Genomic DNA, 19,858 nt, shown 5'->3' with positions numbered 1-19,858 from the left:
CTTATCGTAGCATCATGACACCTGGCATGCATTTGCAATGTGGTCAGTCTGGCCAATTGACTCCTCCCTAGCTCTGCCCCCTGTAGGTCACATGATGGAGAGGTGATTTACAAACAGGGTTTCCCTGGCCTCTCTTATGTTCGCAGCAGGGGCTGTGGCCTGTCATTAGAGATTAGACTCCCCATGTAGATGCTACTAGGTTAGACAACAATCATGTGAAGCTATGAAAAGGGTGTTAAGGTTTTGTGCGGGCATGTGCCCTCACTCAACATATGAAGGACCATATGAAATCAAAGTAAGGCTAATTTCAAACTATTTTGCAGCTAAATGGTTTCTCTTGAGCTAGAAGACACTGTATTGTTTGAGTGGGAGTAGCCAGCAAATCTGATGCCTTACGCTTGCTAACAGCAGCACTACAGGGTCGGACAGGCCATTTGCTTCAATTAAGACGCTGCGGAGCTGGCGCGAGATAAGGCTTGGAAAATATACGTCAATCCAGGGATGGGAAATGTGTTGTACACCATATTGTCCCTTTATCCCAACTGTTAGTGGTGTTACGTTTGATACCGGAGCTTCAAGGCATGAGTCGAAATCACTACCTCGAAGCAAGTATGCCGATGCCTGTATCACTTTATCAGAAGCACATGTTCAATGACGTCCGAAGCTTCGTTTTCGTCCAACATCCACCTGATTTGGTTTGGTAGAAGACAAAAAGTCTGTCTATAATCATTTGGCTGTTCTAAATGATTTTGACCAGCAGCTGCCACTAGTTTATGCTGTGTTGAACAAAGCCTTGAGTAATGAACCCATTTCTGACACAATTGACTGGAAAACCTCAATGCCTCAGGAAGCTTATTTTCCCCAGCACTACCGACCGTTACACAGAGAAGATTGAACGACTGGTTTTTAAGTGCCTGTCATTCAATCTTCTCGGTGTCACAGTTGGGATAATGGGACAATTCGGGGGAGAGCGCATTTCTCATCCCTCGATTGAGGTAAGCTTTCCGAGCCATATCTCACTCCAGCTCCTCTGTCTTAATTTAAACAGTCTGTCTGACCCTGTAGTGCAGCTGAAAGCAAGCGCAAGGTGTTGAATCAGCTAGTGTGGGAGTTAAGCTGGGCCACGTTTAGTAGTCAAATGTTCCGGATAGAAATGAAATAAATAGCGCTGACACGATTCCTTGTTCTGCGTATCAAAAAGACATGGTTGTCCTATCTCCTATTTCTATCTGAGCGTTCCACAACATTGCACTCTGTTGAACGTGACCCTGATGGGCGTTCTGTTGTGAAGCTGTCTCTGGTCGTGCCTGTTTGTTGTTTTGTCTTTTGGATGGAAGATCTCGCTTTGACCCTCCCCGCGGTCCCTGGTCAAAAGTATCGCACTAAATAGGGAATATGTTGCCATTTTGGATGCAAGCCAGAGAGGGAGGCCTGACCAGGCTTTTGTGACGCCCTATGGCCTTTTCACACAGTCCACCACATGCCATGCTTTGCCCCAGTGCTAAATGTCACTCTGCCACACACAACAGACAGACAAGGCTCTAGAATGGAGTGACATGGCTTTGTTGGACTGGTGATGAATGGGCCTGATGTGAGGGAAGTTTATGGAACAGCCGTGTGTGTGTGTGTGTGTGTGTGTGTGTGTGTGTGTGTGTGTGTATGTCCTTCCTGGGCTTCTTCTCGTGTGTTTTTTCCATGAACTCTTGCCTAGTTTTTATCTCTGGAACCCAACACAATTTCTACTCTCCTCTGTTGTTTGCAGCCCTTCCTGACAGTTGGGACTGCTTTTGTCTTGGAGGTTGTCTCAACTGAAGAACAATATTATTTCATTCAGTCTTGAGATGGGAGTGTTGTCTTGTTGCTCTTCTTGGAAGGCTCAGTGCTGGAGCTCCCTTATAGTTTATTGCAAGACCGATACGCTAAATTCCGATGTTGCTTATGCTGTTGTGAATAGGTAGGGGAAGGCTGGATAGTACAAATCACAGTTCACAACGCCAAACCTGAACTAATTTGAGCGGCTAAGTATCACTGACTGACTGTCATTAGTTTTTTTTCTCTCTGTTGTTATGTCGCAAGCCGAGCCATGTCAATTCTTCCACAGACTTGGTTTTGAGGTCTTTACAAGCCCTTCCAATGCCTTCGTCTGATCCAAGCTGAAAGTTTGCCACTCTGCACAGACACATGCAGACTCCTGTCTCGCACCCACTGCTATGGCCCAGTGGCTGTGGCTTCCACTGAGGGAGGATTTGTTTTCACCCTGCATGGAGCTGGAAGAGCTCGTCTGCGATCCAAATGGCACCCTATTCCCTATAGTGCACTACTTTTGTACAGAGCCCTATGGGATTCCCTATGGGCCCTGGTCAAAAGTAGCGCAGTACATAGGGAATAGGCTGACATTTGGGACGCACACATAGGCTGCATCCTGGGCTTGTCTTGCTGCCGTCTGTCTCCAACTTGTATTTTTCAGCGGTGTCTACTTTCCCCTGTAGATCCACCCAACCCATGGCTCCATGGAGTATTATAGAGTATTAAGTCCAACAACAACACTTTTTTGTTGTACATTTTTGGCTTGTAGATTGATACATGATGAAAACAGTTTTCTAAAATGTAACTATTTTGGGTGTACAACAGGGGTGTGCTTATTCACGAGGAACAAAATGGAAGCAATTGGGCCGAAACTGGGAAGGAATTACCTGAACATTGTCCAGTAGGAAAGGCTGTTTTTTGTTTTCCTTTGCAAAACATTTTACTACGGTATGCACTTATGAATATGACCCATAGTTCACAAGGGTTTTTGGCCTCTGTCCCTCATGCTACACATATCATGGATGTGTTGCTGTGCTCTGCTCATTCACTAAGGCAAGGCTGTATGCCTCTCTCCATTAATAAAAGTTGACCCCCCCCCCACCCCCACCCCTGTCTCACCATATAATGAAGCTATTCTCCCATCGCCACCGCTGCATCCATAAGTCACAAGACGACCCTCATGCTCCTCCGATGGGAGAGGAGGGTTCTCTCTCTATTCTAACGTTCTCTTTCCCTCACTCACACGCTCTCTCTCTCTCCATCTTTCCCTCTCTCGCTCTTTCTCTTTTTCTTTCTCTCTACTTTTCTGTCTCTCTCTCTTTCCCTCTCCCTCCATCTGAAGGCTTTGGGCCAAGTTGGGCTTAGCGGTGCCCCTCCCTCCCTCCCTCCCTCCCCTCCCTCAAGCAAGCAAGCAAACACACACATTCCCTAATACACATACTGTCAGAGTGTAGATCATCACAGCAGCTTGGGATATCCAGTGTTCCACAGGCTTACTATGAGTAGTAGAGACGGGTCATAATAACAAACACTACTGTACAGCCTGCCTGTCTGGCTCAACCAATCAGAAGGCAGAGCTACTTGAACTGAGCTTAACTCACAGCAGCGCAGAGAGAGTGAAAGCAGAGCAAGAGACACCATGCCAAAGTGGATGAGCTTTAAACTTTTCAAGGAGAGCAGTCGCGTAAGTAATAGACCCTAGCTTCTCTACCGAAGTACCTTGGATCTTTTAAAGACCTGTGACGTTTAGAGAAGGTTTTGTCTAGGCTACGGGTCGTTTTGTCTAGGCTACGAGTCCTGCCAGATGTTGTCAGGCACTTGTCTGCTGTGCAATTTTAAATCATACCAAATGAATTAGTTGAATCTATTGATTTAATGTTTAGCCTGATCAGGATCTTTAAGATTGTAATTCTACTGTCTGAATCACACGAGTCCAAACTGTACATTACAGGTATGTATAGCTTCTCCACATATTCACCATAATAGAGAAAATGTATATCTCACCACATAGGCATATCATTCATGGGAATCATATTGGAGTCACATGAAATGTGTTAATGTGGCTAACATCAGATGGTTGTAATGTTATGCCGGAGCACTGAGAAGAAGCACATTGCTGTGTTGAAAGGGAGTTCCCTCCCTCATGTCCCAGCAGTAGAGCAGATTAATGGTTAAACTGTGAGGGCTGGCTGGGCCAGTCGACAAAGGAAGCAGGCTATTAAAACTGCCTCAATGAGACAGTACTTACTGACTCACTGTGCAGTTCTGAACATAGAATTATGGATATTGGCAGCCTAGCAACATGACAAAAAAAAACATCCATCTTGGTCAGGAAAAGTTTAATTCTAGAAACTGATCAAAATGTTGAATTATAGGATATGTTTGGCTCTGGCTAAAGACATGGTTGCAGTAGATTAACCCTATAGTGGCTTGTCTTGTCTACTGTTTTACTGAATGTATGCGCAGACCTGGGTTCAAATACTTTAGAAAATCATTTCAAATCCTGTATCTGTGCTTGATTAAGCTTGCCTGTTGCAATGGAACCGATTGAAAAGTTCCTAGTGTAAATCCTGCACACCTGGCATTCCAGGCAGGCTAAAGCAAACTCTCCAGATTTCAAATAGCATTTTAACCCAGGTCTGTGTTCATATAGTCTAAGAGAATGAGGATGGAGGCTGTGTTGAGATGAGTATGCAGCAGACGGGTATGTCTTTATGACTGAAACACAATGAATGCTCGTCTGGCATTCAAAATTAGGTCATACTATGGCCCGCGAGTGATTTTATTTGGCCCCCCACGTTTACTGAGCAAAAATGTACTGTAAACCAGGGATAGGTATCTAGATTCAGCCGCAGGCCATTGTTTGATTGATTTATTTATTGTATTTTTTTACCCCGTTTTCGTGAGAGGCGAAGGTCGAGAGCCATGCGTCGTCTGAAAAACACGACCCTGCCAAGCCGCATTGCTTCTTGACACACTGCTCGCTAACCCGAAGCCAGCTGCACCAATGTGTCAGAGGAAACACCATACAACTGGCGACCATGTCAGCGTGCATGCGCCCAGCCCACCACAGGAGTCGCTAGAGCACGATGGGACAAGGACATCCCGGCCGGCCAAACCCTTCCCTAACTCGAACGACGCTGGGCCAATTGTGCGCCCCCTCATGGGTCTCCCGGATGCTGCCGGCTGTGACACAGCCTGGGATCGAACCAGGATCTGTAGTGACGCCACTAGCAATGCGATGCAGTGCCTTAGACTGCTGCGCCACTCGGGAAGCCGCTCCGCATACCGGGGGACCAGAACAACTAAGCTCCAAAAGAGATTGTATTTTAAAATAATAATCATTTCATGCCTTGAAAATAACAATCACAAATGTCAATATTTTGTGGGAGTACTTGGGAATAGTAAACTGGGTGATTTGACAGTATAACTTCCCAGAATGCACTAGGCGGCCCATTGATTACTCATGGGCAACGAACACAATGGGCATTAATAAGATTCCTGTTGCGTTTTACGCACTGAAGGTAGGTGAGGAGTCAAACCAGGAGAGCAGAGATGTAAGTGTAGCGTATATATTTTAATCAGGGCATGTCCAAAAACACGGTACAGTACAATACCCAAAAGCAACGTCCAAGGCAATGGTAACTGACAGTATAAAAACACAACGCACCTTACTAAAATAACCACACACGAAATACACTGAGAAAAGCCTCCACAAGCAACAAGAAAATAATCCCGGACAAACCTAAGCGGGGAAACAGGGGTAAATATACACACAGAAATGAAAGCGAAGGAAAACCCGGTGTGAATGAACCAAAGACAAAACAAACGGAAAAGTAAACATGGATCGGTGATGGCTAGTAGGCCGGCGACGCTGACCGCCGCGCACCGCCCGAACAGGGAGAGGAACGGAAGTCGTGACAATTCTAATGGAGTTTCCCCATCTCCTCAAAAGTATCTCTTGTTGAATCAACAAATCACACCACATACTTTACTTTCTGCTTTGATCCTATGGGTTCATTCGCAATGGCCGCCAGTCCACCCACTATACCGTCATTGACTTAAATGCGGACGCCCGTTCTATTCTATTCTATTTCTACGGCAGCACATACAGTGAGGAGAGGAGATTTTTTTTTCTTTTTCTGTTCTAACAGTTATTATGGAGACAATTCCATGACCGTCACATCCCTACTCAACGCTACTAAAAAAGCCTTGACCACTCCAGCAGTGCTGAGTATCGCATTTACCCCCCATGTATATTCTTTCTACTCTAATTGTCTGAAGTTCCAATTCAGTTAAGTTTGAATATATTTAGTCTGTCAATTGTACATAATTTGTAGGCTTATGTGTTACATTTGTTCTTCATGGACTCCCAGCCTTGCTTCTGAATCATAATAAAAATGAATCAAAACACCCACGAGGAAAAGCAATCTCCATCACCAAGACTGTGGCCGGTGGCCATCCTAACCAGGGATGTATTCGTGAGGCAACAAATGGAAGAAAATGGAATAGGGAAGGACTAGCTGAACTTGTCCAACACGAAACTCTTCCGTTGCAAAATGTTTTTGTGGTGGTGTGTCCTAATGAATACGACCCCGAGTGAGCATTATTTGACGTGTGTACCTTGAGAGAGGCTCGACCGCATCTCTGGCTGGCCTGGAGATCTCTTAGCAACGGGCCCCGTCTCCCCCTGGTGGAGGTGACCTGAGACCTGATACCGTGCAGATGGTGTCGAGGGGAGATGAGGGCTGCGTCCCAAATGGCATCCCATTCCCTACACAGAGGGGCTCTGGTCAAAAGTAGTGCACTATATAGGGAATAGGGTGCCATTTGGGACAATACCGAGATGAGACGACACCGGCCACATCTGCTGCTTGCTGCAGCTTAGACCCAACAGCTGCTGACATTTCATGGACAAAGCTGTGCTGGGGGACAGAGGGCTCATGCCATGTCAGCTCCATTGTACCGTAAAGCCTCCATCCACGTCCCAAATTACACCCTATTCAGTGCACTACTTTTAACCAGTTCCCTTAGGAGATAGGGTGCTATTTGCATTCAGAAGACCTTGATTTACTTAACTTTTAGAACTCATTGTCAAAACGTTGCACATGGAACATGGAGATGTTGAGCATTGCTCTTATGATTATTTATTGTTAATGTTCACACTGATTATTATCATTACTATAGAGAAGTTGCTTGGCTTGCAATGACCTCCCTTTGAACAATATTGCAGAATAGTCACTGGCACAGTAGTTGATTATCACAGTTTGATTTGCTGAGTGTTTATCATTCATTCAGCTAATTAACAAATGAAACATGGACGTCACTCGCATTGCTGTGATCATTTGGTGGGTTATAATTATTTATCTGTTTCTCCTCTGTCTTCACCCAAACTCCTATGACTAGGTGACATAGTTCAAAAAATGGCAGCTCCTTTTAATATTAAGGCCGAAACGTTAGTCTTGGATCGGTTCCGCCACAGCCCTGGAAACTCAGACACTTTACAATTTCCTGTTCCCCTTAGTCGGCACGGCTCTGACATCCACGCTATTTTGACCCAGACTGGGTTCTCTCTCTCACCCTCACTCACTCACTGTCTCACTCACTCACTCACTGTCTCACTCACTGTCTCACTCACTCACTGTCTCACTCACTCACTCACTGTCTCACTCACTCACTGTCTCACTCACTCACTCACTGTCTCACTCACTCACTGTCTCACTCACTCACTCACTGTCTCACTCACTCACTGTCTCACTGTCTCACTGTCTCACTCACTCACTCACTCACTCACTCACTCACTCACACTCACTGTCTCACTCACTCACTGTCTCACTCACTCACTCACTCACTCACTCACTCACTCACTCACTCACTCACTCACTCACTCACTCACTCACTGTCTCACTCACTGTCTCACTCACTGTCTCACTCACTGACTCACTCACTGTCTCACTCACTGTCTCACTCACTCACTGTCTCTCACTCACTCACTGTCTCACTCACTCACTGTCTCACTCACTCACTCACTCACTCACTCACTCACTCACTCACTCACTGTCTCACTCACTCACTCACTGTCTCACTCACTCACTGTCTCACTGTCTCACTCACTGTCTCACTCACTGTCTCACTCACTGTCTCACTCACTGACTCACTCACTGTCTCACTCACTGTCTCACTCACTGTCTCACTCACTGTCTCACTCACTGTCTCACTCACTGTCTCACTCACTGACTCACTCACTGTCTCACTCACTGTCTCACTCACTCACTGTCTCACTCACTCACTCACTGTCTCACTCACTCACTCACTCACTCACTCACTCACTCACTGTCTCACTCACTCACTCACTGTCTCACTCACTCACTCACTGTCTCACTGTCTCACTCACTGTCTCACTCACTGTCTCACTCACTCACTGTCTCACTCACTGACTCACTCACTGTCTCACTCTGCATCTCAACACACTGAGCCAAATGTTGTCCTCAGTGTGTTATTTATGGAGGTTGAGCAAACATTTGAAGAGTCCTGTATTTATGCTTTTGACTTGGGTCTCAATGTTTTGGGCTTTTCCAAATGGGTTAATGTCTCAAACAAAAGTTGGTTTTATTTGCCATAAAAATGAAGTGGAGTTTAAATATAATGCTTTAACCCCTACTCCTTGGGCCCGTCTCAAATGGCACCCTAATTCCCTATGTAGTGCACTACTTTTGAACAGAGCTGTATGGGCCCTGGTAAAAAGTAATGCATGAAATAGGGAATATGGTGCCATGTGGGACTCAGCCCTTGTTTTTTGTGACTCTTGAAAACAGAGGGCACACCCTTATTGTTTTGGAAGATTCGTCACTGACACCCACACGGTTCTACCACAGTGTCTTATCCCTCGCTCATAACACATCGCTATTTTTCCAGGTGGCTTTGCTGGAGAGGTTAAAATAGGAACTGTTGCATGCCATCATGAAATGTTTGTTTTTATTTAGTCTCTTTTACAATGGCCATGAAACAGTCTCCCTCAATGTATTTCACATGAATCTGGCCTTGTGTCCTTCTATGTATGCATACTGTGAATCCCCCTTAACTGTCCAGCTCCAAACATATTTTATTATGGTCACCACGATAATTAGGCTGAGTTACTGGCAGTTGTTATTCTACTAATTGGACAGAATTAATCATGTGGAGGTCTGTTGTGCTGCTCACCAGTATAAAACCATGGGATGTATTAACGAACAAGTATTTATCACTATAGTAACAAGGGATTCTTCTGCAGGCTGTTTGTTTTTGTAAAATTAACTCCTTTGGGGACAGTTTCAATGTAAGACACCACTTAATGAGAGGTCAGTTCACTGATGTTCCGTTGGCTTTGGAACACAGGGAGGTTGTTGTTTGATTTAGGAGAGAGGGTGAAATACAGATCCTGCAGCTAGCTGTCTCCTATAAAATATGTTGAGGGAATCTTATTATTATCGCATTATTCACATGTTGTGAAACACTGATCTTGGGTCAGTTTGTATTTCCCCCACTAATGGTTAAGGTTAGGATTGGGGGAAGAGGACGCTGATCCTAGATCTGTACCCAGGGGAAACTTCAGGCTGGATCCTGTAAGGACAGACACTGAGGTGGTGCTGTGGCCTATGGCCTGCCTGCCTGTTGAGAGTCAACATACATGACATCCATAGACAGGAAGAGGAGAGGCCCAGGCTGTCTGAGCCCCACTTGCACTCATGAATTTTACAGCTGGGACCAGATGGCCAATCATGCAGCTCGCAGAGTTACCCCTTACTAGATAGCCATCCAGGAGTTACCTCAGAGTTACCTCTGACCAGATGGCCAACCATGTACGTTGCAGAGTTACCTCTGCTCTCAGGGCCAATGGGGCAGGGGTAAAGTAAGCCGGGTCCGGTACAGCGTCCCGGTAAAACGTGAGCCTATCACAGTAATTAAAACAAAATGCAAAGAGAACTATAGGCAATTGCACCATAGTTTAACATTAGCCTGCTGAAGGTCAGCTGCATGAAAATGACCGAATTGACTTGGCACTCCAAATTGCATTGTGGTTCGACAATAACACAAACATTTTGCCAAGTCGGATATAAGTGGCCCGAGAACCAGATGTGCGCTTACAGCAGTGGACTACAAGTGTAGTGGGCCTATATGAGAATCGTCGAAATGTCTTTACGAGTTCAGGTAACCGATGTCTCTTTCCATTCATCAAATTGCGGGTGCACAGTGCACTGTTTGGATGCTGTAATTATTTTGTGAGTGGACGAACATGCGCGGGTAGCCAACAGGAGCGCTTTTTGAAGTGATTGTTTGACAATCGGATGAAAACATCAAGACTGGTTGTGTTTATGCCATGTTAAAATGTAATACATGATGAAAGTTCCATGGCAAACCTTTACTGGGCCGACAGAGATCATATTAAATTAATAGGGATTCTATATTTATATATATGAGACCCATAAAAAAATGTAGTAGGTCCCGTAGCGGTAAGAAATCAAATCTACTTCCACCCCTGGCGAGTAGGGTAGAGTTGCCCTTAGATGTTGATCCTGGGTCAGTTTTGCATTTCCCAACCCATGGTTAAGGTTAGAAACAGATCCTAGATCTCTACCTATGGTCAACTTTGACCCAGAGCTTTCTGTTGACTCTGTGAACTCTGTCCTATTATGCACTGGGTGTGAACTGTTGATGATGGTAGCGTTCGGACATGACTCATGCCTCTTATCAATGCTGTGGGCATATTAGTCAGCCTATTGAGTTGAGAGGTGTGTATTAGATTCTGCAGTCAGGCAGATATACCACTGAACTCTGCGGGCCCGGTTTCCCGGACACAAAATAAGCCTCTTCCCAGACTAAAACCCTATTTCAATGAAGAATTTCCATTGAGCATGGCAATGTGTTTTTTTGTTGTTGTTGTTATAGACAATGTAATAGACTAAGCGTTTTGCCCTCAAACAGTCTTGTTTGCCATGTCCATGTAACTTAACTGGGGCTTACAGTGACAATTCTAATAATAGTGAGCTCTTTAATGAAGCACATGTTTTGGCTCAGTGATCCTCAGTGGTCAGAAATGGGAATTTGGAAATGGGGGGGACAATGTAGCGAGTGATGCATAGCCTGATGATGCTTCCAGAAAGATGTGGGTGGTCTGTCTTGATATACAGTGAGTTACGAAAGTATTGGGACAATTACACATTTATTGTTGTTTTGGCTCTGTACTCCAGCACTTATTTGAACAGCACGTATTTGAAATGATACGAGTGCAGACTGTCAGCTGTAGTTTGAAGGCATTTTCATCCATATCAGGTGAATGGTCCCCCTCATTTTAGGGGACCAAAAGTATTGGGACAAATTCACTTGGGTATTAAAGTAGTAAAAAGTTTAGTATTTGGTCCGTCGATCTTCCTCATTCATCATTATTCACGATTCATTCAGGATTATCCGTAATAATGTAGAAGAGTCTAGAATCTATTCTTATTTGCATTTAAAAGTGACTTCAAAATAACACTATTTTCCATTCATTTCTTTTGGGTACAAAATGATCTGAAACGCAACCAAAACGAACAGAATATGCGTCCAACAAGTTTGTCGAGTCACACGTTTGATGTAGTCATTTGTGTGCTATGGATATGGGACCAGAGTAGAGCGTCTGAGCAGATGAGGAAGTGTTGAGTCGACTGTAAGTGACAGCCTGAGGATTGATCCTATCCTATTTTCATTTCCCAAGGTGCAAGGTGGGAGATTTACTGACTTCCAATTGGCTCCTAGCTTGATGATGATTGTGAAACCAGAGATAATCTTCCTCAGCAGGAGAACATGAATAATCATAGAGGACTGGGGATTTCCTCATAACTGGGAGCGGCAGGGTAGCCTAGTGGTTAGAGCGTTGGACTAGTAACCGAAAGGTTGCAAGTTCAAATCCCCGAGCTGACAAGCAGGCAGTTAACCCACTGTTCCTAGGCCGTCATTGAAAATAAGAATTTCTTAACTGACTTGCCTAGTAAAATAAAGGTAAAATAAAAAATAAATAAATGTATGACTCTCATCGATCAAACCGGTATAGTGCCACAACCGCTCCCTCGTGTAGAGTTCCCATAGGCATGCGTACCAAATGGCACCCTATATAGTGCACTACTTTTGACCCAGACCTCTTATGGGCCCTGGTCAAACGGGGTTGCTATTTTTGAGACTCAGCCATAATCACCAGACGACTATGAGATATAGTCTGTATGCGTCCGTTTATTACCACACTTCACTAACATAGTCATATAATACCATCCAGTTGAGTCATTTAGTGGGTGTAAATATGAGCAGGTTGAATCTTGCCTTGAAGGCTGAACTGAGCGATTTCCAGTAGATGTCCCAGCTGCACATCAAGTCAAAAATGTACTATATTGTAAACATTTAAGGTTAGGTTTAGGCATTAGGGTTAGATTTAAAGTCTGATTTTAAGACTTTGTGGCTGTGCCAGCTAGTGATCACTCTGCTGCCTCCAGAACAAGATTTGTGACACACACGGCTAACCTGCTATTAATATGGCGGCATGGCTTCTCTTTCTAGAAATGCAGCTGATCTCTGATACTGATAATGAGTTCATGACGAGGTCAACTGTGTTGAACTGATACACTCTCCTACATATTTATTTGGACAGAGAAGCTCAAATATTTAATTTGGCGTGTTACTCCAGCATTTTGGATTTGAGGTCAAATGTTTTATGAGGTGACAGTACAGAATGTCACCTTTTATTTGACCTTATTATTGTACATATCTGTTTTGCCGTTTTATCGTAGAAATGAAATCACTTTATGTATCTAGTCCCCCCACTTGAAGGTATAAGTATTTGGACAAGTTCACTTACAGTGTATATTGTCAAAGGTTTAGTATTTGGTCCCATATTCCTAATATTAAATGACTACATCAAGCTTGTGACTCTACAAATTTGTTGGATGCATTTTCAATGTGTTTTGGTTGTGTTTCTGCTATGTTGTATAAATGAATGGTAAATAATGTAGCGTATCATTTTGGAGTCACTTTTATTGTAAAGAAGAATGGAATATGTTTCTGAACACTACATTATAGTGGACGCTATCATGATTACGGATAATCATTAATGAATTGTGAATAATGATGAGTTAGAAAGTTAGAGGATTAAATTATCTTTGTGCATCTAACTTCCTCACTCATCATTGTTCACGATTCAGTCATAATTATCTGTAATAATTATCATAAGCTGTCCCACACGACACCCTATTCCCTGCAAAGCTCACAGCTCAGGTCCCAGTGTAGGTCAAGCAGGTAGCCTAGTGGTTAATGTTGGGCCAGTAACCGAAATGTTGCTGGATCGAATCCCCGAGCTGACAAGGTGACAAAGGAAAATCTGTCATTCTGCCCCTGAACAAGGCACTTAACCCACTGTTCCCCTTTAGGCCGTCATTGTAAAAAATAATTTGTTCTTAACTGACTTGCCTAGTTAAATAAGACAATTAAAAGCCCTGTTGTGGTTATGACGGCATTCAGATATTAGTTTAATGGAGTGCTATGAGCATATGCATAAAAACAATGAGCCATGATAATAGTATTATTTGTGCGAAAGACCCGCCTTGTTTTAAAGACTATATAACTCACTCTCTCGCTCTCTCTCTCTCTCTCTCTCTCTCTGTCTCTGTCTCTGTCTCTGTCTCTGTCGCTCTCTCTCTCTCTCTCTCTCTCTCTCTCTCTCTCTCTCTCTCTCTCTCTCTCTCTCTCTCTCTCTCTGTCTCTCTCTCTCTCTCTCTCTGTCTCTGTCTCTGTCTCTGTCGCTCTCTCTCTCTCTCTCTGTCTCTGTCTCTGTCTCTGTCTCTGTCTCTGTCTCTGTCTCTGTCTCTGTCTCTGTCTCTGTCTCTCTCTCTCTCTCTCTCTCTCTCTCTCTCTCTCTCTCTCTCTCTCTCTCTCTCTGTCTCTGTCTCTGTCTCTGTCTCTGTCTCTGTCTCTCTCAGCTCTCCGGGGGCTGTGAGTTGACGGTGGTGCTGCAGGACTTCACAGCAGGTTGTTCCAGTGAGCTCAGCCTTCAGACGGGTCAGACGGTAGAGTTGCTGGAGAGGCCCAGTGACCGCCCCGGCTGGTGTCTGGTGCGGACCACCGACCGTAGCCCCCCTCAGGAGGGCCTGGTGCCCAGCTCGGCCCTCTGTATCTCCCACTCCCGCAGCAGCGTGGAGATGGAGTGCTTCTTCCCCACAGGGAAAGGTAAGGGCATCAACCATTTTACAGTTGAATAAAGAAGGACAGATTTACCAGTAGATCTTTATAGAATGAAGGTGACATTTGGTCAACAAAAACAAGAAGGACCAATGGACTGTTTGTAAAAGTACAATGCATTTAATGTGATGGCTTGTTCAATAGAACGAAATCTTACAATTGTCTTGGTCCTCTGTTGTTTTTGTTTGGCAGCATGGTAATGTCACTTCTTTGTATCTCTCATTCAATGTCAGAGCTGTGGAAAGATTTGATATGAATAAACCCGCAGCAAATGTTTACCATTGTTTCACCTGCTACGGGCACTGCTGGATTTTTCAGAACTTGGAAGCATTTTGTTCCCAGACAACTCTACATGTCTTAGTCCTACCTGTAGAGGGAGGTGTTGGTTGTCACTAGGATTCGAGGCAGGTTGGCCATTTGACAGCTAGGGGAACATTTTGCCTCTGAAGAAACCCTTGACATTTTACCTCTGTACAATATCCGTCTCCACTTACGTCACTCAGAAAGGTTTTGGGTATAATGATGGCAATTCTCTCAAACGGTTTTCACTTCAACATGCTGCTCACACTGTGATAGTAGCTAATGCCTCCCTGCTTTCCAGGACAAACGTAAAGAGGTTCCGTTACGACTTTCATGGAGGCTCTCTCTAGCGTGGTCTAATGTTGTGTATATGGAATTGTAATTAGATTTTGATGTAGCGTTGAAAGGGGGTTCGTTTTGACACTTGTCCTGTAACTTTAATTTACGTAGAGGTATCCAATGTCCGAATGAAACTTTTGTGTCAAACAGAGAGAGAGCGTACCACAGGAGTTTATAGAGTTGAACTTAGGGGTCACTATGTGTCACATTTAGCCCAACAATGAGCACCATTATGCTCTTTCGAACACAGCCCATCCATAGCAACTTAACAAAGGAGCACAGTGGTTGCCGTAGGGATTTCTTCTAGTTATAAAATAAAATTCTACTTGTCACATGCTTCGTAAACAACAGGTGTCAGTGAAATGCTGCGGGTCCTTTTCCAACAATGCAGAGTTAAAGATCTAGAAGTTCTAATGCCGATTGAGTCTGCTTTTTTAAACATTTGTAACAGAGCCGGTGTGCTTTCTAGGAGTCCATGTTGTGAAATGACTGGCTATTGTTAGCCGCCTCAGTGAGTATTTGACGAACCTCTTGTTATTGTCCATAGGACATTAATTTGTCTCCTGTCCCGAATGTCCTTTGTTTTGCTGATTTGGACTTAAAACATCCCTTGTTCCTATTCTGAGATGCTGTGGACACCCTTGCTTCCTGTGCTTCTGTGAAAAGCGATTATTTTTGGAATATAGTTTATGGTAGTGTTGGTTGATTGAGTAGCACAGTGATACCACTAGGCTTAAGCTAATAAAGTTTGCTGAGCATTGTTAGGTTCTTCATATCCATTACATCCAAGTTAGTCATTTTGCATGTACAGTGCCTTCCAAAAGTATTCACACCCCTTGACATTTTCCACATTTTGTTGCGTTACAGCCTTAATTCAAAATGGATTAAACATATTTATTTTCAAACCCATCTGCACACAATACCCCATCATTTTGGTAATTTGATATTTTATTAGGATCCCCATTAGCTGTTGCAAAAGCAGCAGCTACTCTTCCTGGGGTTGACATGAAACATGACATAATACAAAACATTAATAGACAAGAACAGCTCTAGGACAGAACTACATATATTTTTTAAAGGCACACGTAGCCTACATATCAATGCATACACACACGCTATCTAGGTCAAATAGTGGAGAGGCGTTGTGCCGTGAGGTGTTGCTTCATCTGTTTCTTGAAACCAGGTTTGCTGTTCATTCGAGCAATATGAGATGGAACGGAGTTCCGTGCAATAATGGCTTTATATAATACTGTACGTTTTCTTGAAATTGTTCTGGATTTGGGGACTGTGATAAGACCCCTGTTGGCATGTCTGGTGGGGTACGTGTGTGTGTCAGTGCTGTGTGTAAGTTGACTATGCAAGCAATTTGGGACTTTCAACACATTAATGTTTCTTATTAAAATAATTGATGCAGTCAGTTTCTCCTCAACTCTTAGCCAAGAGAGACTGGCATGCATAGTATTTATATCAGCCCTCTGATTACAATGAAAAGCAAGACATGCCACTCTGTTCTCAGCCAACTGCAGCTTAAAACCTCTTGGATCTACCCATCCCGGATCCGGGAGAATTGTCATCAACTGACACTAATTAGCATAATGCAACGGACATAAATATTACTCGAAAATATTCATATTCATGAAATCACAAGTGAAATATATTGAAACACAGTTTAGCCTTTTGTTAATCACCCTGTCATCTCAGATTTTGAAATTATGCTTTACAGCCAAAGCAAGACAAGCATTTGTGTAAGTTTATCGATAGCCTAGTATAGCATTATGCCTAGCTAGCAGCAGGCAACCTGGTCACAAAATCAGAAAAGCAATCCAATTAAATCGTTTACCTTTGATGGGCTTTGAATGTTTTCACTCACGAGACTCCCAGTTAGATAGCAAATGTTATTTTTGTAGCCCGAAATAACTCAGTTAGTTCTTCACGTTTGGCTGAGAATTCGACGGGAAATTGCGGTCACGACAACCCCGAAAAATATTCAAAATTTGCTCCATAATATCGACAGAAACATGGCAAACGTTGTTTATAATCAATCCTCAAGGTGTTTTTCAAATATCTATTCGATAATATATACATTTACATTTAAGTCATTTAGCAGACGCTCTTATCCAGAGCGACTTACAAATTGGTGCGTTCACCTTAAGACATCCAGTGGAACAGCCACTTTACAATAGTGCATCTAAATCTTTTAAGGGGGTGAGAAGGATTACTTTATCCTATCCTAGGTATTCCTGAAAGAGGTGGGGTTTCAGGTGTCTCCGGAAGGTGGTGATTGACTCCGCTGTCCTGGCGTCGTGAGGGAGTTTGTTCCACCATTGGGGGGCCAGAGCAGCGAACAGTTTTGACTGGGCTGCGCGGGAACTGTACTTCCTCAGTGGTAGGGAGGCGAGCAGGCCAGAGGTGGATGAACGCAGTGCCCTTGTTTGGGTGTAGGGCCTGATCAGAGCCTGGAGGTACTGAGGTGCCGTTCCCCTCACAGCTCCGTAGGCAAGCACCATGGTCTTGTAGCGGATGCGAGCTTCAACTGGAAGCCAGTGGAGAATATATCAACCGGGACAGGTGGCTTCTTAGTAGGAAAGAGAGAAACAATGGCTGCATTTGTCTTTTACGCACAAAACACTCTTGAGAGCCTCCAGCTGACCACTGACGCAATGTTGACGTTCAGGCTCATTTTTCAAAATAAAAGCCTGAAACTATGTATTGTGACACTAGACACATTAGGGAAGCCATAGAAAAAGGAATCTGATTGATATCTCATTAACTGCTCAATAGGGACGCATAGGAACTCAGAGCTTTCTAAATAAGAGTCCCTTCCTGATTGGATTTTTCTGAGGCTTTCGCCTGCAATATCAGTTCTGTTATACTCACAGACAATATTTTTACAGTTTTGGAAACTTTAGAGTGTTTTCTATCCTAAGCTGTCAATTATATGCATGTTCTAGCATCTTGTCCCGAGAAAATAACCCATTTACTTTGGGAACGTTATTTTTCCAAAAATGAAAATAGTGCCCCCTAGATTCAACAGGTTATAACTAGGTCTTTCCTTGCAGCACTTGACCACACGACTGGACAATAATCAAGATAAGACAAAACTAGAGCCTGTAGGGCTTGCTTTTTGAAGTGTGGTGTCAAAAAAGCAGAGCATCTCTTTATTATATACTGCTTCCCATCTTTACAACCATTGCATCTATATGTATTGACCATGACAGTTTACAATCTAAGGTAACACCAAGTAATTTAGTCTCCTCAACTTGTTCAACAGCCACACCATTCATTACCATATTCAGCTGAGGTCTAGAACTTAGGGATGGATATGTACCAAATACAATGCTTTTAGTTTTAGAGATGTTCAGGACCAGATTACTACTGGCCACCCATTCCAAAACAGACTGCAACTCTTTGTTAAGGGATTCGGTGACTTCATAGCTGTGGTTGCTGATGCGTATATGGTTGATTCATCAGCATACATGGACACACATGCTTTGTTTAATGCCAGTTGCAGGTCATTGATAAAAATAGAAAAGAGTAGAGGGCCTAGAGAGCTGCCCTGCGGTACACCACACTTTACATGTTTGACAATAGTGAAGCTTCCATTAAAAAAAAACGTTGAGTTCTATTAGAGGTTGAAAAACCATAACACATACAGTTGAAGTCGGAGGTTTACATATACCTTAGACAAATACATTTAAACTCAGTTTTTCACAATTCCTGCCATTTTATCCAAGTAAAAAGTTTCTGTCTTAGGTCAGTTATGATCACCACTTTATTTTAAGAATGTGAAATGTCAGAATAATAGTAGCGAGAATGATTTATGTCTGCTTTTATTTATTTCATCACATTCCCAGTGGGTCAGAAGTTTACATACACTCAATTTGTATTTGGTAGCATTGCCTTTAAATTGTTTAACTGGGGTCAAACGTTTCAGGGTAGCCTTCCACAAGCTTCCCACAATAAGTTGGGTGAATTTTGGCCCATTCCTCCTGACAGAGCTCCGAAAAGTACGATCTTTGTCCCCATGTGCAGTTGCAAACCATAGTCTGGCTTTTTCATGGCGGTTTTGGAGCAGTGGCTTCTTCATTGTTAAGGGGCCTTTCAGGTTATGTCAATATAGGACTCGTTTTACTGTGGATATAGATACTTTTGTACCTGTTTCCTGCAGCATCTTCACAAGGTCACTTTTTGCACCAAAGTACGTTCATCTCTAGGAGACAGAACGCGTCTCCTTCCTGAGCGGTATGATGGCTGCGTGGTCCCATGGTGTTTATACTTGCGTACTATTGTTTGTACAGATGGACGTGGTACCTTTTAGGCGTTTGGAAATTGTTCCCAAGGATGAACCAGACCTGTGGAGGTCCACAATTTTTTTCTGAGGTCTTGGCTGATTTGATTTTCCCATGATGTCAAGCAAAGAGGCACTGACTTTGAAGCTAGGCCTTGAAATACATCCAAAGGTACACCTCCAATTGACTCAAATGATGTCAATTAGCCTATCAGAAGCTTCTAAAGCCATGACATCATTTTCTGGAATTTTCCAAGCTGTTTAAAGGCACAGTGAACTTAGTGTATGTTAACTTTTGATCAACTGGAATTGTGATACAGTGAATTATAAGTGAAATAATCTGTCTGTAAACAATTGTTGGAAAAAATACTTGTGTCGTGCACAAAGTAGATGTCCTAACCGACTTGCCAAAGCTATAGTTTGTTAACAAGACATTTGTGGAGTGGTTGAAAAACGAGTTTTAATGACTCCAACCTATGTGTATGTAAACTTCCAACTTCAATTGTATATTTTTTCAACAACAGGTTATGGTCAATAGTATCAAAGGCTGCACTGAAATCTAACTGTACAGCTCCCACAATCTTCTTATTATCAATTTATTTCAACCAATCATCAGTCATTTGTGTCAGTGCAGTACATGTTGAATTATCTTCTCTATGAGCATGCTGAAAGTCTGTTAATTTGTTCACAGAGAAATAGCATTGTATTTGGTCAAACACCATTTTTTTCCCCCAACACTTTGCTAAGAGCTGGCAGCAAACTGATAGGTCTGCTGTTAGAATCAGTAAAGGCTGCTTCACCACTCTTTGGTAGTGGAATGATTTTGGCTTCCCTCCAGGCCTGAGGACAAAGACTTTTCTCTAGGCTCAGATTAAAGACATGACAGAT

General features: G+C 43.3%; 1 protein-coding gene across 3 annotated transcripts in view; it reads left to right on the top strand.

Moving 5' to 3' along the window:
* LOC115139459 (kalirin-like) overlaps positions 1-19,858 on the top strand; it is a 275,127-nt gene that overhangs the window by 219,721 nt on the left and 35,548 nt on the right. For all 3 annotated transcript variants that reach the window (XM_029676917.2, XM_065003517.1, XM_029677004.2), the window contains one exon: positions 13,785-14,031. In XM_029676917.2, coding sequence (XP_029532777.2) covers positions 13,785-14,031 — 247 coding nt within the window. The remainder of the gene's footprint in view (positions 1-13,784; positions 14,032-19,858) is intronic.

Source organism: Oncorhynchus nerka, linkage group LG1 (assembly GCF_034236695.1).
Source record: "Oncorhynchus nerka isolate Pitt River linkage group LG1, Oner_Uvic_2.0, whole genome shotgun sequence".
NCBI classification, from domain to species: domain Eukaryota; kingdom Metazoa; phylum Chordata; class Actinopteri; order Salmoniformes; family Salmonidae; genus Oncorhynchus; species Oncorhynchus nerka.
This window is presented reverse-complemented; position numbering and strand designations above follow the sequence as displayed.